The sequence below is a fragment of the Takifugu flavidus genome, chromosome 12 (assembly GCF_003711565.1).
Source record: "Takifugu flavidus isolate HTHZ2018 chromosome 12, ASM371156v2, whole genome shotgun sequence".
Lineage (NCBI taxonomy): Eukaryota > Metazoa > Chordata > Actinopteri > Tetraodontiformes > Tetraodontidae > Takifugu > Takifugu flavidus.
Window position 1 is genome coordinate 511,979 of NC_079531.1, and position 22,104 is coordinate 534,082.

The 22,104-nt window shown below is 52.0% G+C and overlaps 3 protein-coding genes and 1 long non-coding RNA gene across 18 annotated transcripts; 2 read left to right on the forward strand and 2 right to left on the reverse strand.

The window, feature by feature from the left end:
• The first annotated feature begins 244 nt into the window (after positions 1–244).
• Positions 245–2,811, forward strand: ech1 (enoyl CoA hydratase 1, peroxisomal). Its single transcript, XM_057049693.1, has 10 exons — positions 245–646; positions 966–1,134; positions 1,257–1,345; positions 1,420–1,544; positions 1,628–1,676; positions 1,886–1,950; positions 2,038–2,108; positions 2,181–2,252; positions 2,332–2,482; positions 2,666–2,811. The coding sequence occupies exons 1-10, from the start codon at positions 610–612 to the stop codon at positions 2,768–2,770; spliced, it is 933 nt and encodes a 310-aa protein (XP_056905673.1). The 5' UTR covers positions 245–609; the 3' UTR covers positions 2,771–2,811.
• Positions 1,848–2,749, reverse strand: LOC130534966 (uncharacterized). Its single transcript, XR_008953005.1, has 2 exons — positions 2,627–2,749; positions 1,848–2,508 (listed from the first exon to the last, which is right to left on the reverse strand). It is a non-coding gene; the product is annotated as an uncharacterized LOC130534966 (long non-coding RNA).
• On the reverse strand, positions 2,754–12,829 carry cep295 (centrosomal protein 295). 6 transcript variants are annotated; one of them, XM_057049648.1, is made up of 29 exons: positions 12,433–12,829; positions 11,851–12,051; positions 11,634–11,758; positions 11,469–11,562; positions 11,200–11,313; positions 10,989–11,129; positions 10,735–10,909; positions 10,459–10,617; positions 10,112–10,333; positions 9,967–10,049; positions 9,339–9,536; positions 8,274–8,350; positions 7,660–8,191; positions 7,443–7,593; positions 7,138–7,374; positions 6,879–7,067; positions 6,577–6,777; positions 6,400–6,479; positions 5,619–5,678; positions 5,552–5,588; positions 5,293–5,484; positions 5,071–5,207; positions 4,639–4,996; positions 4,424–4,549; positions 3,814–4,355; positions 3,614–3,746; positions 3,200–3,548; positions 3,029–3,128; positions 2,754–2,935 (listed from the first exon to the last, which is right to left on the reverse strand). In XM_057049648.1, exons 1-29 carry the CDS (start codon positions 12,529–12,531, stop codon positions 2,894–2,896), a joined length of 5,154 nt encoding a protein of 1,717 aa, XP_056905628.1. In that variant the 5' UTR covers positions 12,532–12,829; the 3' UTR covers positions 2,754–2,893. The 6 variants fall into 6 exon arrangements, with proteins under 6 accessions (XP_056905628.1, XP_056905630.1, XP_056905627.1 ...); XM_057049650.1 differs by having other exon boundaries at positions 3,614–3,641; positions 3,702–3,746; positions 5,552–5,678; XM_057049647.1 differs by having other exon boundaries at positions 5,552–5,678; positions 10,124–10,333.
• Positions 12,830–13,111: 282 nt separating this feature from the next.
• On the forward strand, positions 13,112–22,088 carry LOC130534951 (centrosomal protein of 164 kDa-like). Of its 10 annotated transcripts, none has more exons than XM_057049653.1 (26): positions 13,112–13,314; positions 13,454–13,540; positions 13,721–13,832; positions 14,226–14,433; positions 14,535–14,708; positions 14,798–14,935; positions 15,034–15,138; positions 15,786–16,589; positions 16,977–17,024; positions 17,108–17,211; positions 17,420–17,776; positions 17,898–17,988; positions 18,055–18,269; positions 18,394–18,586; positions 18,754–18,867; positions 18,950–19,093; positions 19,203–19,238; positions 19,328–19,390; positions 19,505–19,761; positions 19,840–19,983; positions 20,091–20,259; positions 20,331–20,433; positions 20,512–20,844; positions 20,932–20,998; positions 21,103–21,222; positions 21,343–22,088. In XM_057049653.1, the coding sequence occupies exons 2-26, from the start codon at positions 13,459–13,461 to the stop codon at positions 21,437–21,439; spliced, it is 4,278 nt and encodes a 1,425-aa protein (XP_056905633.1). In that variant the 5' UTR covers positions 13,112–13,314; positions 13,454–13,458; the 3' UTR covers positions 21,440–22,088. The 10 variants fall into 10 exon arrangements, with proteins under 10 accessions (XP_056905633.1, XP_056905634.1, XP_056905637.1 ...); XM_057049654.1 differs by having other exon boundaries at positions 17,901–17,988; XM_057049657.1 differs by having other exon boundaries at positions 16,977–17,018.
• The last annotated feature ends 16 nt before the right edge of the window (positions 22,089–22,104 follow it).

The window sequence follows — 22,104 nt, forward strand, 5'->3', positions numbered from 1 at the left end:
TTTAGTAATTATGAAGACCACATGAGGCATCGGGTCACCATATACATTTGGGAATTTGTAAGAGGAACAGGATTAATAATTGTCTATAAATGGGTTTTTATTGCTGTTTTTTTTAAATATCTAAAGGTTAAACTGAACGTTGTTGCAGTTCTCGCCCCTGACCGCAGGGTGGCGGTAGAGCACCGTCGTGTTTGCTGCCGCCTTAAAATATCAACGAAGAAGAAGTTGTGCACTTTGAAACCATTCGGCCACCGTAGATCGTATTACAAAGGTGAATTGTTTGTTTAAGAAGCTGAACTACTTTAACACGCTTCGATCATCCATAACTTGGACGCTGGTTGTGATCTAAGAAGCTAAACTTTAACACGCTTCGATCATCCATAACTTTGACGCTAGTTGTGATCTAAGAAGCTAAACTTTAACACGCTTCGATCATCCATAACTTGGACGCTGGTTGTGATCTAAGAAGCTAAACTTTAACACGCTTCGATCATCCATAACTTGGACGCTAGTTGTAATTTAACAAGTTTGGGCTCCCAGGCTCGGAGCAGTGACCGCCCGCCGCCTGGAGGCTTCTCCCCGCGCCCAGAGCCGCCGCAGCAGGGAGCCATGCTGGCCGCCATCGCCCGCTCCGCCTCCAACAACCGTAGGTTTGCTCGGTGCCCTCTGCCCGCTGTCGGGCGTCCGCGGGTCGGTCGGTCCTGTGCGACGCTCGCTTTAGGATCCATTTGGGACTTGGATTCTTTCATTGTTCTTGGTTTGGGTTTCCGTGAGCGGATATATGTGAAAGGTCACCGAGTCGCTTCCATTTCAGAGGCTTTAAGGACGTTTAGAGAATGTGTTGCGCAAGGGCACATCGGCAGTGCTCCGGCACCTGCTCCTACGACCAGAACATGTTGTTTTAAGATATTGTAACCTGAAATGCGGGACGCCTGTGTCACAACATAGTTTCCTATCCTCCGCAGGCCGGAGCTGGTGGTCCCCCGGCCAGGCTGTGGTGCGAGCCGCGGCCTCATCAGGTGGCCCCCGCCCCCCTTACACCACCCTGGCCGTCAGTCAGCCCCAACAGTTTGTCACGCATGTAGAACTGCATCGTCCAGAGAAGCTGAACGCCATGAGCAGAGCGTTCTGGAGGCAAGAACCTTTTTGAACCTGGACCTGGTGTTTGTTTTTAAGGACAAACATGTGATTTATTGTGGATCTGTTTCCCATTGAATGTGCCCACATTTGGGGGTTGTTGCCGGTGTTTCTCCCAGAGAGATGGTGGAGCTCTTCAGCGAGCTCGCTGGGAACCCCGACTGCAGAGTGGTGGTGTTTTCTGGAGCAGGAAAGATGTTCACAGCAGGTGGGGAAGGGTCGTCCAGGTCGCTGCTGGCCGGAGATGCTCTATTTTAAGCTCCGCCTCGTGTCCTTGTCCAGGTATCGATCTGATGGACATGGCCAGCGACGTCCTCCAACCCGTCGGCGAGGACACGGCAAGAATTTCCTGGAACCTCAGGAAGAAAATCGCAGAGTATCAGGAGACGTTCTCGGTGATAGAGCGGGTGAGACCTGAGGAGGAACGACTCCATCCCGCTACACATCCTCTAGAAACCTGGGATTTTCCCGTTTTTCCTTCCTCCTGCAGTGTCCAAAGCCTGTGGTCGTGGCCGTCCATGGCGCCTGTATCGGAGGAGGTATGACCTCACCGTTATCCTCTCATCTATCCCAGAGGTGGATTAAACGAGCTTAATGGGGAAAACGGAGATTTAAAGACAAGAATTTGTCATTTCTGCTACTAATTAGGTCCAGTGGGTTTGATCCCACTGGACCCGTTGCTATGGGAAACAAACCTGGCGACCAACGCGAACAGTCTAGTTGTAATGAACATTTTCGTGTGTGACAGGCGTCGACCTGATCACGGCGTGCGACATCCGCCTGTGCACCCAGGACGCCTGGTTCCAGGTAAAGGTGAGTCGATGCAGACGCGGTGGATTTATGGGCGGCGCCAGCAGGAACGCACGTTGACCATTCGTTCTCCGGTTTCCTCGCCCCCAGGAGGTCGACGTTGGCCTGGCAGCAGACGTCGGGACGCTCCAGAGGCTTCCTAAAGTCATCGGCAGCCGCAGGTAACCGGCAACAACCAGCAGATCCGTTTAGGAAAGGGACCGGTTCACGTTCGTGCTTCGTTCCCGCTGCAGCCTGGTGAACGAGCTGGCGCTGACGGCCAGGAAGATGTTCGCCGATGAAGCCGCGAGCAGCGGCTTGGTCAGGTGAGGACGCGCCGTCGCCACGACGACCACCGTCACGTTACACGTTACTGGCCCCTTTACGACCCGTTTCCCTTCACAGCCGAGTCTTCGCCGATAAGGAGGCCATGATGGCGGGGGCCATGGAGCTGGCCGGGGAGATCGCTGGGCGGAGCCCCGTGGCCGTGCAGGGCACCAAGGTCAACCTGCTCTACTCCAGGGACCACAGCGTCGCCGAGGGCCTCGACTACATGGTAACGCCCCCACACCCCCCCCAGACCTGGTCCAGACCCCGAGCTGAACCCCCCCCCCCCCCAGACCTGGTCCAGACCCCGAGCTGAACCACACACCCCTCAGACCTGGTCCGGACCCCGAGCTGAACCACACCCCCCCCAGACCTGGTCCAGACCCCGAGCTGAACCGCTGATCTGTTTCAGGCCTCCTGGAACATGAGCATGCTGCAGACCGAAGACGTGATGAAATCAGCCCAAGCCGCCCTGGAGAAGAAGAGTCCGAAGACGGTGGTGTTCTCCAAGCTGTGAGGAGCCGTGTCCAGAACCTTTATTAAAGAACTATTCACCAACCTTGCAACTTAATTCACAACTGCAAGACAGATTTAAATAAAATGTTTAACTAATTTAAATAATTTAAGCTAAAAGTGGCGTCTAGTGCGGCGTCTGCTTGGCCCGGAGCTTCTGGAGAGTTCTCTGGAAGGAGAAAAGCACCGATCAGGGCTGAGTCCAGACCAGCAGGGGGTTCTGGCTCCAGACCAGCAGGGGGTTCTGGCTCCAGACGCTCACCTGGTGGAACTCCTTGGCCTTCAGCCGGTTCTGGCTGGACGCCTGCTGCCTGCTCCGCACGGCCCGTTGCTGCTTCACCTCCTCCAGCTGCCCGTACAGCCTGCACACAATCAGCTGCGGATCAGAACCGGGAGCTTCCGGACCGTGGAGACTGGTTAGTGTTGGGAGAACCTGCGAGTTCTCTGAAGCATCTCTGCCACCGCCAGTTTCCTCTGTTCTCCGGGGATCTTCGGGAGCGCTTCGGGTTCTGTCCTACCAGGAGCTTTGGGTCGGAGGGCTGATCCGGGACAGGCGGCAGTTTGGGAACGCTCCTCCGGCTCCTCCGGTCTGGGATCGACCTTCGCTCCACCGCCGGCCGGAGGCTTCAGCTGCTCTCTGCTGTCTGACCCACTGCTCCGAGCTCCTTTGGTTCTGAGAGTTTGGGCCCTGCGGGACAACTTCTGGAGGAGCACTTTGCGCTTGTGCTGGTGAAGGGGCTGCAGGGCCCCACCGGGCCCCCAGTCCACCTCCAGGGGCGTCGCTGGAATGAGAAGGAAGCGGCTGCTGAACCCATTGTTGACTCAGCAGGTTCCTGAGCGTCGTTACCTGGAAGCGTCGGACCGCTGCCACGAGGCTCCGACCCGGATTCTGCCCCCGCCGACCCGGGTTCTGCCCCCGCCGACCCGGATTCTGCCTCCGCCGACCCGGATTCTGCCTCCGCCGACCCGGATTCTGCCTCCTAGGAGAGAAAAGGGACCAGTGGAATCGCACCATAAACACACGCCCGGCCGTCTTTGCTCCGGTACCATATGGAGGCGCTGGTCTCCCCAGGGCGCCGCGTCCTCCGGGTCCTGCAGCGACGTGTCCGTCAGGCTCACTAAAGTGATCTGGGACTGCTCCAGAATTCCCTTTTCATGGTCCAAATCCTGAGCCTGAAGGAGAGCAGGGGGCTGAGAGTCCCACAGGCAGGACCCGTCCCCAGGTGTCAGTGGTCCAACAGAACCCCTGACGGGGTCCCCTGGCGCCGTAGCCAGCAGACCTACATCTGCTCTGATGGAAGGAGACTCGAGGACGGAGGCACAGATGTGTTCTGGAGAACCCAGAAGCAGCGAGAAGGACTCCTGGGAGGCCGGGGGGGTCAGGACACTGGTACCTGGGTCTTTGGCTCTGAAGAACTCCCGAGACTGCTCGGGTTCTAGAGAATGATTGGTTAGGGAGAAGGGTGCTCCAGGATCCCAGGGGGGTGGCCGCCCCTCGGGAGGGTTCTGTTCAGCCCAAACACTCATGGAGGCGTCTGCAGGGTCGTTGTGGGTGACCTCCGCCACCAGCAGCTGGAATGACTCCCAACCTGGAACAGGACGATCCCACATTAGCAGCACATCATGATCTGGACCGTCACATGACAGACTCGGGTACCTGGGCTCCTTCCTTGATCCGGATCAGCGGGACTGGTTTGGGCCCGTGATGCTGTAGGAGGGGACTCCTGGTCTGATGGACCAGTGACCTCATCCAAAGCCCCCAGGTCAACACGCGACCTTTCAGCTGCAGACAGGAGAGAGTTGGAATGAGTGAGCAGGTCCAAACCAGGAACATTTACCGGACCTGGACGGATTAAAGCAAAGTTCCAGAACCTTCGAGCTGCTGGCCAGCGGACTCATCCAGCTCCTCCGCTAGCGGCTTCATCTGGCTCTCCTCTGGGCTTCCATCAAACCAGGTGGTCAAATGTTCTGATGACAGCTGACCCAGCGGCTGAAGGTCACCGGGGTCCTGCCACTGAGGTCCGAATCGTCCGAACATCCGGGTCAGGGTGGAATCCCAGCCACTTTGATCCAGGCTCACTGAAAATGGGAATCCTGGCAGGTGACCAATCAGAGAAGAGTGAGCCGACGGTTGCCCGACCAGATGCTCCAGGTCCCGCGGGTCTGCTGGGACCATGGGGGGTCTGAGGGCGTCCCGCTCCTGGACCGGCCCGGCTGCACCCTCCCGCTGCTGTGAACAGAAATGGAGGCGAACTCTTTAGGAAAGCGTCAACATGGACAAATCTGGGATGATTCCAGACGGACCAGAGAATTCCCCGGTGCTGCTACGTGGTCCGACGGCACCGACGCACAAGCTGCAGAACGTTGAGTCCTCTCGTTCTCCTCCAGGTCCAAACGGCCTGAAGCTCCAAGTGCCTGCACGTCTGAGCCACCAGATTCTGCTGAGGAAGGAAAGGAGAAGGTTGTGGACGGTTCTGGTTCTGGTCGCACGTGTGCGTCGGATACGGAATCCTCCTCTAAACCCACCTGAATCTCCAGGAGAGCGGAGCGAGAAGTTCAGCTCCCTCGTGTACTTGTCGATGATGCCCTGGATCCTGCTGCTGCTGAACAGCGTCTCCACAGCCGGACCTGGAGACTCCGGGACACGTTCCCCCGGGGGGGCGAAGACCGCCAGGAACTCTGCCCCCGCTCCCACGCGGATGAGGGGCGGCGATTTATCTGAGGAAAGACAGAGGTGAAGGTAACTGGTCCAGGAGAGCGCCACTGGTTCCAGACAGAACTGTACCGGAGGCTTGATCGGGGTCAGAGGTGACGTAGCTGCCGGTGGAGATGGTGGTGGTGGAGATGGTGGTGGTGGAGATGGTGGTGGTGGAGAGGCCGTGGGGACCAGGACAGGCAGCAGCCAGCACCGCCTGGCCGACAGAGGAGCAGCCGTCAGAGCTCTGACATCACAACTGTGGTCGATGATGTCAGAGACGCAGACGCACTGAGCTCAGTTCAAGTGTAGAAACATCATCAAATGCATTTGATTCAATACATTTCTGGACGTGTCATTTCACATCATTGCTCAGCAGAGGTGGAGAGAGAGAGACACACACACACACACGCAGAGGTGGGGAGAGACACACACACACGGACACACACACACACGCAGAGGTGGAGAGAGACACACACACACAGACACACACACACGCAGAGGTGGGGGGAGAGAGAGAGACACACACACACGGACACACACACGCAGAGGTGGGGAGAGAGACACACACACACGGACACACACACACGCAGAGGTGGGGAGAGACACACACACACGCAGAGGTGGGGAGAGACACACACACACGCAGAGGTGGGGAGAGAGACACACACACAGACACACACACACACACACGGGAAGGGACAGACACACACACACACACACACGGACACACACAGACACACACGGACACACAGCTTCTCAGGGATAATCATAGAGGACTGAGAACTGCCCAGGAACTCAGATTTGGCTATTTTTCATCATTGATTCATGAGTGAACCTCAGAGGGGAGCAGCCATCTGGGTTCCGAGCTGACGAACACTAGTTAACGAGCTACTAATCAGGACCTCGGGCTGCCGGTGAAGCGTTTGTGCATTTACCTCTGGAGCTCTGAAGGCCGTGAGGGCCGGCCCACAGTCGTCCGCTCCAGACTCCGAGGACGGCAGGATTATATTTGAATCTGGAGGAGGGAGAAAAACCATCCCACCAATTAAAAGTTGCCTTGATTTCCCAGCAAACGAAGACTCCATATGTTCACAGCCCCCCCCCCCACATACCAGAGAGGGAGCATTGTGGGGACGACTGGGACGACCTCAGAACCCTCTCTGTCCACATGAGGTGGCTGGAGCTCCCCGAGCTGCTCTCAGAGTTCCTGGACCTGTTGAAAAGGTTCTGGCCCCCAGGTGTGAGCGGGGGTGATCCTTCCTGAAGACCCTGGCCGGCACCATGTGAGGAAAGCCTCAGGCTTCTCTCCCATCCTGGAAATGAACAGGTTCACAAGCCATTCCTCTGATGGTAACAAGGTCCACAGGTGGACCCTTCTACTCAATGATGCTGGTGACGTGAGGGTGGCGCTGACCCGTGTCCAGGCTGGGACTGAAGGAGGTCTCCACCTCAGGAATAGCACTCAGCTCATGCTGTCGACTCGTCTCCCAAACCCCCGACCTGACACGGGTCACTGGAGGCCTGGTGGCCTCAGAGGGACACACGAGTCCTGGGTGAAGGGAAGATGGGGAAGGTCCAGTGGACACATTCTGAAAGACCGGTTCTGAAGGAGAAGAGAAACGACAGTGAGGATTCATAGTCTCCCCTTTAAAAGGCCGTGTGTGGTGTTCCACCTGGAAATGCCCCCTCCCAGCGGCCGGCTGCACTCGTATCGTCCTTCTGAGGCGTTTCTGATAAATCCCTTTTTCTTCCTGATGCGAATAGTTCCCAACGAACTTGACTGGCGGCGTGTCGCCTCCCAAACGATCCCGTTTCCTCCTCTCCAGGGTCCAGTTCCTCTGGTTCCCTCTGGTCCAGGGGCTCCAGCGTGGAGCCATGGGGCAGCCTTCCAGACTGGGCGGGGGCCGGTCCTGAAGCCAGATGTGCACCGTGTTTAACACTTGAAATCCCAAATCTAAAAGTTTCTGTCGTCACCCACCGTTGGCCGATGGGACGTCTTCTAGATGTGACAAAGTTCCTCCATTTCTCTGCTCGATTGCTTTTAACAAAGACTGAAGCAACCTGCGACGGATCTGACCCACGTTCCCGGACACCTGCTCCTCAGGTGAGGCCACTGGAATCGGCTCTGGCTGAGAAAGAACCAAACAGTCCAACGATCCCTCGGAAGGATCCAAACTGGGTCGTCCATCACCTACCTGGGCCTCGCTGGGCAGGTGTTGCCTCCTGTGCTCCACTTCCCTCGGCTGCCTGTGGTCCACCACGACCTGCTGCTCCTCTCTCCGCCCCCTGATGAGGTCTTTTGTGGGTCCAAGGGACAAAGGGTGCACAGGGTCTTGTGGCAAAGCTCCCACCCACCCAGGTCTCGCTCCGTCTCGAAGGCGCCCCTTTATCCTCTCCAGCAGGACTCCGGCCAGGCTGGGACAGACGTCTGATGCTTGGGGCCTGGCGTTGCTCAGAACTGACTCCACGTGTGCCCTGAGGTCCGGGGTGCAGGGCGCCGACACCGGCAGGTTCTCTCTGGGGGGCGTTTGGGCGTCCCGCAGGCTTGTTTGCATTGCAGAATTTGGAAGATGTGAAAGCGCAGCAGCAAGCTGTGATGACCACGTAGAGAGCGGAGGTGGTTGATGTGGCGGCGGCTCGTTAGCATCCATGCTATAACGCGCCTGCAGTGCTCTCTGGTAATCCTCCAGATGCTGGCGAGCCGCTTCCAGAGACGCCTGGTGCACTCTAAAGGAAACACAGAAGTAACCAAAGTTATGTTGCCTGCCAAGAGCTTCCATTGAAGTGGGCAAAGAGGAGAGAAGCCCACCTGCTCCGCTCCAGGAGCTGATGCTGGTGTTCTCTTATCTGCCTGCTGTGATCATCTTCACCTGGAGGGAGCGAAAGCTGGAGAACACAGGAATTATCGTTATTCCCCAATGAAACCAGTGCGATGAGCAACGTTGAGACAACTTCAAAGATGAAGCAGCTAAAACTGGTGGGAATGGGAATCGTATCCAGATGTGGAATATGTTGGAGGGTGAGCCTCTGCTGAGTGGGGCGGCAGATTATGAACCCTGATCCAGATTAGAGAATCAAGGAGAGATCAATCAATAAAGCAGCAGCTAAAGGGATGTTGAGGCGTTTCTTCAGCGGGCTTGTGGGGTAACGGTTAGCCGCAGTAGAGGGTATAGCAGTAGCACTGGGGTACATAACCTGCCCCATGCCCCACCCTCGGACTCTCCAGGGCATCTCTGCTCTACTGTAGTATGACCAGCCCCATCTTGTGATTAATGGGATTAATCAGACTAATCTTTCCCTATAACCTGTTTTTAACCCGGCACTGACATAAACAGCTAATGTGGCTACATTTTAAACTCCTTACGGATCACTGATCATTCTGAGGCACGAGAGGGTGGATGCCACAGGGCTGGTGGCGCCATGATGAGGGCAGGGACGGGCCAGACAGGGCACAAGTCACAATTTCTGTGGAATTGTCCGGTATGGTTTGTTGCGTAAACCACTAAATCTGCGAGAAGTTGCAACATAAAATAATGATAAGAACAATGCTAAAAATATCTATGACCAAAGACCCTTAAAACCTGGAAGACCAAAGGTCAGATTCTCAGATCTTTTGATCATCAAATGTGCTGTTTGAGCCCATTTCTGCGCCAGTCTCGACCCGTTTAGACGTGCGTGTGCGTGTTCAGCTGCAGTTCTCTGCTCCGCCCATAGGTGGTGCTGTTGCATAACAGCTTCTACTCATCCCAAACAAGGTAAGAGGCAAACATACCAAGAAAAGGGTGATGATTAACAATCTCTAAAGCTTAAATATCTGACAACCCCTCTACTAAAACAGGATGACACGAGATAAAACGATTAGAACTGAACATGCCTGAGTGGTTTCAGCCGAGCCGCCTCCATGATCAGAGATGATTGATTCTGGTTGGTGTTCTCCATGGGTGACGACCGTCTGTAGCTGGTTTTTCTCCTGCTGCGACTCAAGCAGCATCTGCTCCAGCTTCGCCTTCTGCTCTTCCAAATCCCTGAGCAACGCGAGCTGCTCCAGCTTCGCTTTTTCAAGTTCCTCATTCTGTACAAAGGATTTGGAAATGGTGAGCACTACAATGCTGGAACCCTAGAGCAAGAACAGGTCACATAGAGAACATCCCTATGCTTCAGAAAGTCTCCCTCCAAGAGGCCAAAAGCAGTCTGGACAATCTTAGCGCTGCCCTCTAAAGACAGAAAGCTCCCGATGCCTTTAGGAGCCACACCTGCTTCCAGTTAGGGCCGGACCACAATCAGACCCAATCAGACCCACCAGAGTCCATTACAGTAGCCCAGCCGTGCAACTACCACCACTCTTTTGATGATGATCAAACAGCATTTAACTCTGCTAATATTAGAGAGGTAAATGTGCTCTAAAACCTCTCTGGAACTATTAAACATATCTAAAGATTGTCTCTTTTGCATGTGCAGAGAATCTTTAACTCATCAACACTGTAGTGGAAATGGAAATTTACCCATTTTGCTCGTTGGTGCCTCTTGACACGCTCATCGGGAGGCTGCGTATCTGCGTCAGTGGACTCTTCTGACGCTTCCGATGCTGGAATAACAGAATAATTCCACTTCTGTGCTGCATGGAAGGAGCGTAAGGCACAAACTGACCAGTTCTTTTACCATGATGGCCAGTTTGGTGGAGGTCAACAGGAAGCACGTTGCTCCTCTCCTCACTAGTCAGGGAACCGGTGTCCATGGTTGTGTCTCTCTCTGGGACGACAGTTGGCAACTCTGCTGGCGTCTCAGGCTCAAGCCACTGGTTTTTCTGGCTCCTGATTCGATCCAGAAGTTTCTTCAGCGGATGCTGAGGAGGAGCTTTCACTTGCTCCACTGAGGAAGGGAACAAGAGAAGCTTCAACAGAAGTGCTCCGATATTGGTCAGATTGAGTTAATACCTATTTATTCAAATCAATGACTTTATTTTTTAGAAAACCTTGACTTTAAGGCTCTTTCACCTGCAGCCGATGGTTCCGGTTCCGTTCTTCCAGTTTCTTGCTCTACGTTCTCCGACGATGGTGGCGCAGCTTCGTCCTGCGTGACGTCCAGTTCCAGGTCCTGGATACCCGCTGACAATTCTAGCAGAGGTTCAGGTCCCACCAAGTCGACGTCAACCCCTGAAACAGAAGAGCTGCGCTTTAGAAAGCAAACACTAAAACTGCAAATGGAATTTAAAAAGTAACAAATGCGTTGAGACTCGAGCCAATATTCTTAGGAATGTGATGGGCTCATACCCCTCTCTCCAGGATACATGTCTTCAAAAGCAAACTCCATCTGCCTCTGGAAGTCCTCCTCCAGCTCAGCTCTCTTGTAGAGCGGCTGGGGAGGCATCTTCGCCACCTGCTGCCTTCTTCTCAGCAGGTCTCTCTGCTGCATGTGCTCCAGTTCAACCAGTAAGCGCCCGTGATCCTAAAACAACACACAAAGGAGAGACAGTGATTTTCCAGATACGAGCCTACAGAATTTGTTCTCCATTTCGAACATTGACCTGCTCCAGATGTTCCCTCCTCAGAGCCTGCTGTCCTCTTAGATGAGCCTTCTCAAGCTGCTCCTCTCTCCTCCTCATCTGAACTACGTCCATTTCTTGCAGCCTCTTCAACTGCACCTCAGCTTCCTCGTGGGCATTCGGCTGAAGACACACACACATCAGATAATTCTGCGAGGGCCAGTGAAACACCGAGTGACACTATGAAGCTTACCTGGTTTTGCTCGACCTCCCTTTCCACCATCCTGTCAGCCATGTGGTAATAAGTGGTGGCAAAAGCACTCGCATCCAATTTTCTGATTCTGTGTGGCGTCTTGAAATCAATGTTCTAGCAAATAAATGAGTTATATGATAACACAAAACAGAGAAATGTAGACTGAAAATAAGCTTTGTTCTTTAGTGTTTGATCAATAGATGACCACAAACTGCTCATTTGATGTGCAATTGATATCCCTTGACTCTAAATGGGGTTTGTAAAGTCACCTGAATGGGCTTTGGGGGAGGCAATGGGAGACTAGCCACTCTTGCTGATCTCTCCTTTTCTGCCTCCAGTGCCTTTTTCCTGGCATTGATGGATCTATAAGGAACAAAAATGAGCTGCTGTGCAATTTATTGTGATTACATGAAAGCTGAAGATGTCACGCTCACCGGTTTTGCCTCTCACAGTGTTGAAGCCTCTGTGATTTGAGCTCCTTCAGGGCTTCTCTAAAACGCTCCTCAGCCTTGGCATGATTTTCCTGCTCTCTCTGAGCTATGGCTGCCCAGTCTGGTTCCTTTACAAAAGGATATAATACAACAGATATTACTGCTATGGAACTGGCAACTAACATCTTTATACAAAAACAGGTAACCAGCATTGTCTTACATTTTCCTTTGCACTCCTCTGGCCCTGACCAAGAAGCTGGAGGCTCTCCTGGTATCGTTTCTGCAGAGTGTTGATCTTCTCCCTCTGCTCACGCTCCCATTCTTCCCTCAGCTCCTTTCCCAGCTGCTCCAGTTCCTGCTGCCGCCTCTGTTCAACCGCTCTCCGAATATTCAACGCAATGCCCCTCTGCTGCTCTCGCACCTGTGTGGAAAAGAAATGGCTGATTTTTGTGTCTTAATGTCTAATTATAATACATTTTAGGGATATGTATTTCCAGAGATATTCATCTTGATCAACCTACAACTGCTGGGATTATATTGCTATTAATAATTTAGAATGTTGCAGTTCTTGGAACCCTCAAACGAATAAAATATAGTAATTATCGCAAGAAAAACTTAGTTTTTGCAGAGACTTAAAATGGAATTTTGGGACAAAACTAATGTATATTTGAAAATGTGAAATAGACATCAATTAACAATAATTATCTTCAACGAATCTAATATGAATTGCTCAAATGAATTTGGCCTTAATTACCTTCGGTTTGATGCTTTGCAAGAAATGAAATTTTAAAACCAACACTACCTGTTGTATTCGCAGTTTTCGCCTCCTTTCATATTCTTCTCGTAAAATACGAGCCTCTTCGTTGGGGCTCAGTTTTAATCTTGCGACTTTCCTCTTCATTCTCCTCAAATATGCTTTTGTTCCACATTTCCCGAACACATATCTAAGAAACTCGGCGGTAGCTAGCCTTAGCTAGCACAACTAATTAGCTACGGGCACACTTCGCTTCATGATTCACGTATTCGCTACAATGATCACTAGATGTCTCGCTGTAAAAATGTGTAAAAAAAACACACAACTGAAACTAAAAATAGTAAAAAATTAAAGGAAGAAATCGGTTTCACTCATGTTTTAATAATCATCCGCAATCACGTTCACTAAATAGGCAGAACCAAACGGTAATTTTAAACGTCACATCCGGTGATTTGAACTGCCCGCCTTAATATGAAGACTTCTTTTTGGTTCCTGGATCAAAAGTTCCTACCCTCATTATTGAATGTAAAAATCTTTCTCAATCCCTATTAAACAAAACCAGCTTTTTTAGTTTAGAATATTAATTGGATTCAACACGCAAAACTGTTTCATTACTAATCAAGCCGCCTATAATAATCATAAGGCTGCCTCCACACGGACAGAAATCTTGGTCGCACCGCTGTGATTCGTTCTCCGGGGCGCCTGGGGGCGGTAGCGGGACGGATGTTTTCCAGCAGCACAACACAGCAACACAACGAAGAAGCTGGCTAGCGGGGAAGTTAGTGATAGTCCCTTAATGAGAAGCGATCACTATGGATCATTTCAGGATTTATATGGATCGTTTCAATATGGATCATTTCAGGATGCTTTAAGAATGCACATCATTCTAAATCCTCCCTCGTCTATGTGTCACGAAGCCCGATTTAAGAGGTAGGGCTGATCATTTGAACCGAGGATTAGACTTTTAATCTGTCATGTCTGTGGAAACAGTTGAATGCGTTTTTAATGAACCTGCTCGCTCTTCTGTTGTTCATATAACTCTGTGTTTTGCATTTTCCCGTCTCCCTAGCAACCATGAGTGGAGGAGGTACGTTCATAGGAGACCAACTAATTCTTGAAGAGGAATATGATGAAAATTACATACCGTCTGAACAAGGTACATTAAACTAATGCGAGTGATGCAGAATTAGGCAATGACACTATTGAACTAGGCTGTTTTGAAATGTCCACTTTACTTGGAAGCTAAATGGTGTATGTCCATGTATTGCATCTTTTATAGCATCTTGGTGTTTCGAGTGTTTGTCGGGTCGTGTCATCTCTTTATTCTTCACACCAGAGGTGCAAGATTATGCACGAGAAATCGGCATCGATCCCAACCGCGAGCCCGAGCTGCTGTGGCTGGCCAGGGAAGGCATCGTGGCCCCTCTGCCCTCACAGTGGAAACCCTGGTCAGGAAAAGAAATCACCTTGGTCCACCACCACATGGCCATGTTTAGTTTTCTGGACACTTTGACGTGAAGAACGTGTGTCCTGAATCTGCTGCCTCAACCAACAACCCTCTCACCAAAGTTAAGGCTCGAATATAAGACGAGCAATATACGCGGCAGAAACGCTCATTCAAGTATTAGTTTTGGGTGGAACTTGCAGGATGTGGGGAACTTACCTGCCTGTCTGCACTTTCTGAGAGCTAAAGTTGTTTTGGTTTAATCGATCACATCTGAATCTAAATTAGAAAATAATTTCACAGATTTGTGCCCTAAAGCAGTGATGTTTTGGCTGTCGCTGCATCTCGGTGAAGCTGAAATAACCCATTTTCTGTCCTCCTCATCTGTCATTTGCAGCCAGAATGTGAACGGGGATATCTACTATTTTAACTTCACTTCGGGGGAGTCCACCTGGGATCACCCGTGTGATGAGTACTACCGCACGCTGGTGGTCCAGGAGCGCGAGCGGACTGAGCTCGCAGCAACTGCAGCGAACACGGGAGCAAAGAAGGAAAAGAAGAAGAAAAAAGAGAAAAAGAAGAAGGAAACGTTGAAGAATCTTGGAGTAAGTGCATGTGTTCTGTATGCATGTTGCAATCTCAGTTCTTATGAATCTCCTTGCTAGTTTTTAAAGCTTACTTCTGTGGGTGTACACACTTCTCCCAGGTTCTGAATGCAGTTTTAGGCCCCCAGTCATCACCCTTAGGTACCATAGCTCCTCTCCGACGCCTGGACGCTCCTGCTTTGGGCCCCCTCCCTGGTCTCGCCACTGCGCTCCCACGGTCCACTGGGAGCTCTGGGGGACTGGAGCCTATAAAGCCTAAACAGACACCCCAGGGGGTATTTTCTCTCCACACATCTCATTATCAAACATTTTACTTTACTTTGTCCTCAAACCTGAAGGCTTTTAATGTCGTCTATGCACGCAGGCCCCTGGAAGTAGTGGGATGTCTGGCATTCGAGGCAACAAGCAACATGAGAGGATGGTTCTGCTGCCTGGCTTTGATGATGATGATGATGATGACGACCTTGATGTGGATACATTTGATAGGCGTCTATTCTATGAGGTTGTTGATGGATAATTTATCTTCCTAAATAATACTTGCTTTGTAATATAAGTTGAAGCCCTGATTCTTATACGCAACTATTAATGTGTGTCTCGTAGGACAGTTGTGCAAGTGATGGAGCTCCGCCTGAGGAGAAGACTGAGCCACATTTGCATAAACCAACGTTGCCTGGAGACCTTAGTCCAGAACCATTATCCAGAGAGGTACGCCCACCTTTCAGCTGTCCCAGTCACCATTAGCACCATTAGCCTTCCTCCCCACTGACAGTAGCGTCCTCATATATCAGACGTTCTAAGTCGGCTGCGATCCTTTTTCTGCCCCTGGTCAACGGTTTGACCTCCACATCTCACCTTTGCACCGTGGTCCTGCACATGTTTATGCAGCTCTTGTGCTGGGGGCATCTGTGGCTGCTACTGTGTCTTTCTCTTCGCTCTCCTCTTCCAACTGTCACTTTCTGCTGCTTTGCTAAGTGAAAACAGTGTGGCTCCATTAGGCCTTGAATTTCCACTGACAGCAATTAAAACGGTCACTTAAAGGGCAAAAGCTGTTTTACCACCAAACAAATTAATACGAGTAACTTAGCAAAATTATATAAGTGGAATTTTGGTCCTGAATTAGTGAAGAAATAAAATAAAATTTCAATACAACGTAGGACCAGATACAAAAAGCCATCCCCACATTTTGTTCGTTGTTGGAAAACGTCCCGTTTGGGCGAATTCAGGGCCCAAAAGTCCCGTTTGAACGTCCCTGTTGACCTGATGTGCTGTTGCCTCTCTTTCTCGCCCGTCCCTTGTGTCTCTGCATGCTTCCCCGTACGGGCCTGACCGACTGCACATCGCCGACCCTCCAGCAGAACTCGTTGAGAGGTCGACACCTCAAACGTTCATCTTTGGGGGGCAGCAACAGCCACGTGGGTGTGGGTAGGAACGCAAGTCCCGTCAGGCTGGAATCTGAACGCTCGTCTCCACAGGAGGTAGGAGAGGACTTAAATAAGGTGAAGAGTGGAGGAGGAGAGTTGGGAGGAGGGAACGTTCAGAGAGGTGGTGGAGAGGATGAAGTGATTGGTGAGAGAGAAGAAAAGGATGAAGAAGGAAGTGAAAGCGCTGTAGAAAGTGAGAAGGGTGATGAGAACGAGAGGGCAAAGGTCAACGAGGAGAGCTGTGGAGGTGATGAGGAGGAGGAGGAGATTCAAGAGGGTGAAGAGTTAGAAAAGCTGTCGGAAAGAAGCAAAAGTGATGGAAGCAGCAGGAAAAGGGAAGCAGAGGGTTTTGTAGCACAGCAGAATGATGAGAGGAGTGAAGAGATCGCTCATGGAAGGAGCAGGGATGAAGAGGAGGAAGAGGCCGACAGCCAGGAAGAGAAAGTGAAGCTAGAAGAAATGAAGGAGGGCAGTGAAAGTGAGGAGGACTTGGAGAGATGCTCCCTCAGCAACGGGGGGCTGAACGCCCGTGATGGGGAGGGAGCAGCTAGCTCTCTAGAGAGAGGAGGAACAACGGAAGCAGGCGCCTCCGACTTGGAGGAATCAGCTGCCGTGAAGCCTCAAACCCCACAGCTGTGTGACGGCAGTGAAGGCGGCTCAGCTGGAGGCCACCCAGCAGCCCCTCAAAGGGTCTCCCAGGAGAGAGCAGGTCTGGCTGGCTCCCCCACTGCTGAGGTAGGACTGCGTTCGCTCTCGTGTGCTCTCCCCCCGTCTGTAGCGCCACCGTCCCGGCTGCTCCTCCTGCTCCCTGCATGTCTCCTCTGCCTCGGGGCCGTCGCTCACACACTCGGCCCAACGATTGCAGTGACACTTGTTTCCTCTCTGACACTGATGAACTCTGATGAATTTGACAGCCTCGTTTCCGTGTTTCTTTGGTGTTTTGCAGCTCTGATTTGAGGCTGTTTGCTACTTTACTGAGCTTGGATCGATTTTCCTGAGCGTTTTATTCTCTTTCTTCTCTTTTTGTGAGGAACGACGGCACAGCTGGAGTTGTAAATGTGTATTTTAATTCAGAACTCTTTGTTTTCACTGAGTGTGTGTGTGTGTGTGTGTGTGTTCCAGAAATCTGATTCCAACAGTGTGAAGGACTCGTATTCCAAAGAGGTGAAGGTAAAATAATCCTGCTTGGGGACGGGTCACCCTGCCTCTGGGCCCTTTGAACACTAATAACGCCCTCATTTTTTAAAACCAAGCTCTCAGACGGAGAACGAGAAGCCTTAAACCTGTCAGACAGCGACAGCGGTGAACGACAGGGAGGAAACCAGAGGGGACGTGTCCGAGCCGAGGCTGCCGACAGGTTGGTCATCGTCTAAATACTCCAGCGTTGGAATAAGACGGGAACGTTATAGTTTGGGAATCGTGCATCCAGTCAGAGCTAGCTGCTGTTGGAAAGATTCCATGTTGGTGACCAACGATCCAATTTATTGGGAGCAGTTAAACACAAGCAGTGAATAAACCCGGATGATGGATTCGGAATAACAATTCCAGAATATTCCTTCCCTCAGGTCGTTTCCAGCTGCTGGTGCTTCAGTGTGGCTCCAACGGCCTGAAACGGCCAGAGGTCGGCGGGTCCCCACACCCAGAGCTGAAGATGCTGAACCTCCAACACACAATCAAAACATTCCGCTGGGAGATGAGGTTAAAGAGCAGAAGAAAGGGGAGGAGAAGAAGAGCTCAAGGAGAGAGGACGGCTGTCCGAGGGAGATCAAGGAGGAAAGTAGAATAAACGAAGAAGCGCAGAAGGAAAGAGGAAATTTGGTTAGAAAGGAGGAGAAGCAAATGCTCCTACAGCCAGAAGAACTGAAGAGCGAGGAAGAGGAGGGAGGGAGGAGGCCGAGAGAAGAGGATGAAGAAAGACCGAGGTAGCGACCAGATACAGACGAAACATCTACAGACTCTCGTTTTGTGCTCTTGGTCCCTCGTTGATGCTCATGGATGCGGAGCAGCTCAGTCTGATATCACCCAAACACACTTTTGTCTCAGCAGGACTTTAGGGAAGCGTCTCCTGATGAGTGAGGAGGGGGGCAGCAGGAGCGAGGAGCCTGATGGGATGGCCGAGAAGGAGCAGCTGAGACTCAGGTGGGTCTGAAAGCACACTTCAGAAGATTCAGACTGAAGGAACTTTCCATGTGATCATCACCTCAGGGAGGAGAGCGAAGACCTGCTGAAACAGCTGCGCATGCGTCTGGAGGCGGAGCGGATGGAGGAGTGTGATAGGCTGGAGGCCCAGAAGAACCAGGAGATGGAGCGGCTCCAGAACCTGGCAGAGCTGGAGCTTCAAGCAGCGAAGGAAAGGCTGGAGGAACTCAGAGAGTCGGCCCAGAAGCAGATGGAGAGGGAGGAACAAACGCTCAGGTCAGACATCAGCCACAGACCTTGGCTGAGTGTGTTTCTGATCCCAAACTGCTGGTTGAGGACATTTCCAGGGAAAAGTCCTTTTAGTTTCCCATCCGTGTTATAATCGGAATCCCTTCTTCAGGGAGGAGAATCTCAACCTGCTGAAGGAGCTACGTGACAGGTTGGAAGCAGAGCGAGAGGCCGAACGCAGGCGATTGGAGGCCCAGAAGGTTCTGGAAATGGACCGACTACAGGCAGAGCTGGACAGGGAGCTTCAAGCAGAGAGGAGGAAACTCCAGGAAGAGACAGAGGACAAACGAGCTGCCATGAAAAAGGTGACTGTGGACGATGTTGATGTCTGGAGCAGAAGAAGGGGACGTCTATAGTTGGTTGTTTTGCTAGGTTAAACCACGGAGGGTGAACGGGAACGTTGCCTGGAAGAGCACCAGGAAGAGGTTGGCACCACACAGACGGTATCATTAAAGGTGGTGTCTCTGAACAGGCTGATGCTCTCCAGGAGGCCCCAGATGACCTGCAGCATGAGGACACAGTGGAGATGCTGAGGTTGGACCACGTGAGAGAGATGGACAGCATCAGACAGAAGTTCAGGGATGAGGTCGGGGCTCTCAGACACCAACCGTTTCACTGTTAGCAGACACGAGCAACAAACCTTCCTTATTTCTCTCCTCGCTCTTCAGGAGTCTGCTGAAAGGCAGCAGTTGTTGTCTTCACTGCAGGAAGAGCGAGAGCGTCTGCAGGCCGCTCACGCTGCTCAGCTGGAGAACCTTCGCTTTCAGTTTGACAAGCAGATCCAAGAGATGAAGCTGGAGCACTCGCTGATGGTGAGGCTAAAGTAGTCCGCCGTTGATCCCAAACCGGTCGCACCTCTTAATTAGGACCCGGTTGGGTGCTCATGTGGCTAAGGAGATGTTTCTCTTGTATTCTCATCAGGAATCAACGTTGCAGATGGAGCTGAGAGCCAACGAGGTGAAGAAGCAGGAGGCCACGCTACAGACACACACACACTGTGCACACACACCGTTGACCACACTAAGTGTGTGTGTGTCACCTGTTAGGCTGCAGATCTGAGGAGGCAAAAGCTGGAGGAGCCCAAGGACGAAGCAGATGGAGAGACAGAGGTGCAGCGCTGCAGGAGAGAGGAGGCAACTGTTGGCATCAGGTAGAAGGATCCAAGGGCCCCCATAACGACTTCCCTCTTGTTCTCCCCTCGGTTCTGCGTTTGGTGCCTCCAGTCGTTGGACTCTCTCAGGCGGGAGAGAGATCTGCTGAAAGAGGAGCTGCAGCGGGTGGTGACGGAGAATCAGGAGGCCAGAGGACTCCTCCTGAAAGCTAAGGAGGGCAGGGACATGGCCAGGAAGGAGGAGCAGAGGCTTCGCAGGGAGAGAGACAAGGCCATCGAAGAGAGCCTGAGAGCCACCGTAGAGAAGGAGCTGCTGGAGAAGAGGCTGGAGCACTTGGAGAAACAATGGCAGCATCACAGCAGAGCCAGGTGTGGGTGGGAGAGGAACTGTGTTCGTTAGTTTGGATGATCGGTGAGTAGTATTGACAGCGTGAGCCTCTCCTCCAGCCTGCACCGACATCTGCATCAGGAGGCAGGAGATGCCGAAGGGACCAAGTCTTCTGGTGAAAACAGCAACTCATCATTGCACATGGAAGAACTGGGCAGCTTTCCGAGCTCCCACCTCCCCGGTGCTGCCGGCAGCATAGACGGGTGAGTGACCAGTGCCCCAGTCTGAGCCCAGCTAGCGTAGCGTTAGCACCTTTGTAGAGAGCTGGGTGAGCTCTACAGCACCTAACCTCACGCTCCTCTGCACGCAGAGCCAGACGCTACACGTCACAGGACGCCGTCATTCAACAAGCGAAACTTTTCCTGAAGACTGAGAACGAGCAGGTGCTGGAGAGACACAGAGCCCAGAGACAAAGCCAGACCTGCTCCCTCCTCCCCAACCAGGAGGAGGGTTTGACCGAGGAGAGGCAGATGGGGCAGGTAGGGGGATGTTGTTGCACACGTGGCCAGGGGTTTCAACTCACCACATGTCTGTCCTGTTGCTCCGTCAGCCCCCGTTTGAGGGTTTGTCTCAGCTTCCAGCTGCTAAGAAGGTGACCTTTGACCTCAGTGAATCTGACCTCAGCAGCACTGTGGATGCACAAGGCCAGACAGGTCCCACCTTTGGTCAACAGCTCTGCCCCCCACTGTCAGTTAAACAGGTGGATGATGGTTTGTCTTGTCCCCCCTCAGGTGGACAGCACCCCGTCCCCCCAGAGCTGACAAAGTCCTTGAAGAAAATCTCAGGAAAGATCAACACAGTCCTGAGTGTTTTGGGCTCCATGTCCCAGCACCAAAGCACCACACAGCCTTATTTGGGTTTCCCACAGGCTCCGTCCCAGCCTGACCCCACCCTCAACTCCTCCCCCAGTTTCCCCGTTCTGCCCCAGGTGCAGGTTCCGGACCACCACTCCTCCGCTTTACCTCCATCACTGAGACTCTCGGACTCCTGGAGCAGGATCCCACAGGCGTCTGTGGCGGTCGGCCCCCTCTTCAGTACCCCCATCAGCAACGTGCTGAAAGCCAGTGAGCACGCACACACACACACACACACACACACACACACACACACACTCATGAATGTCTAAACTGCTCTCAACTGTTGTTCCCCAGGAGCACCCATGGACCCGTTTGCTCACAGGAAACCACCATCACTTTATTCCCCTTACAGAACTTCCAGGTAACTTTAATTCCATATCTGTCATTGTTCTGGGTTAGGGTTAGGGTTATCGGGGTGACGACAGAGGCACCATGTTAAAGGTGCTATTTCTTGGCGTGTCCCAGTGCACATGGTCCTGACCTGCAGTCCGTGCACGGGCCGGTGGAGACGAGCAGCCACAGACTGGAACAGCTGATGAGCAGCAACAAGAGGTGGTTGGAAAGCCGCAGGAAAGACGGCAGCATGTATCCTTTCAGTCAGCTCCACACAAATGTTCTGGGATTCTCTGTAATGTCACGTGTTGAGAGAAGCGGGTTGAAGCCTTCTGCCCTGGTGAGGGGCTGTTGTCCTTAACTGCCCCCCAGACCCCTCTTCACTCACCTCCCAGCACCTCTGGCTGAGAACAGCAAAGTTCAGCTGGGCCTGGACGACGACGACCAGATCAGAGTCTATTATTACTGACTGCACGGGTCCAGATGCTCATGACTTTTGGACCATTAATCATTACTGAGACACGTGTGTGTGTACGTGTGTGTTAGGGTTTTCCATTCTGTCTTTAGGGCAAAGGTTTGTGGCCAACGTGTGGTTCTGTTGTGATTTGGCAGTTCAGCCGCGGCCATAATCCAACTTTACTGTGTAACACACTTGATAGGAATGTTTACAGATGTCGTTGTGAACCAGGCGAGGTCACGTATTTATTTAAGTGGTTTCATAGGAAGTGAGAGGACAATCGGAGGTTTACATCTGTATTTGTGCTTTCAATATTTTCTAAGGTGGAAGCCAGTACAGCCTCGTGTCTATATTGGCCACATTTAGTCCCCGTTAGTCTCCGTAGTAACCGGCTCTCCTGCCTGGATCACGGAGCTATTTATTCATTTTGATATCGTTTTTGCTCTCCCCTTCAGTGACAACTGATCTCATCTGTCCAGAGTTATTTTTGTACAATGTAAATGTATTAAAGTGGGAAAAAAACTTTAACTTCCTGTAAAAACCAAATAGGGACTTGCTGCATCTGTCAGGCACCTGTACCGGTGCATATATACATACTGGAGCGAATAAATGCTGTATTTTTCTATTGAATATTTTCATAAATACAGTTTGGCATACGTTACTAGAGTGTGTGTACC

Bases quoted from the DNA above. Each gene is read 5' to 3' on its own strand.
- ech1 (XM_057049693.1), top strand. From the start codon at position 610: ATGCTGGCCGCCATCGCCCGCTCCGCCTCCAACAACC. The intron at 647-965 runs GTAGGTTTGCTC...TATCCTCCGCAG, and splicing joins CCGCTCCGCCTCCAACAACC to GCCGGAGCTGGTGGTCCCCC. The intron at 1,545-1,627 runs GTGAGACCTGAG...TTCCTCCTGCAG, and splicing joins CGTTCTCGGTGATAGAGCGG to TGTCCAAAGCCTGTGGTCGT.
- cep295 (XM_057049645.1), bottom strand. From the start codon at position 12,531: ATGAAGAGGAAAGTCGCAAGATTAAAACTGAGCCCCAACGAAGAGGCT. The intron at 11,759-11,850 runs GTAAGACAATGC...CCTTTTGTAAAG, and splicing joins AGAGGAGTGCAAAGGAAAAT to GAACCAGACTGGGCAGCCAT. The intron at 3,129-3,199 runs GTTCTCCCAACA...GATTGTGTGCAG, and splicing joins ATGCTTCAGAGAACTCGCAG to GCTGTACGGGCAGCTGGAGG.
- LOC130534951 (XM_057049653.1), top strand. From the start codon at position 13,459: ATGAGTGGAGGAGGTACGTTCATAGGAGACCAACTAATTCTTGAAGAG. The intron at 20,434-20,511 runs GTCCCACCTTTG...GTCCCCCCTCAG, and splicing joins GGATGCACAAGGCCAGACAG to GTGGACAGCACCCCGTCCCC. The intron at 21,223-21,342 runs GTATCCTTTCAG...ACTGCCCCCCAG, and splicing joins CGCAGGAAAGACGGCAGCAT to ACCCCTCTTCACTCACCTCC.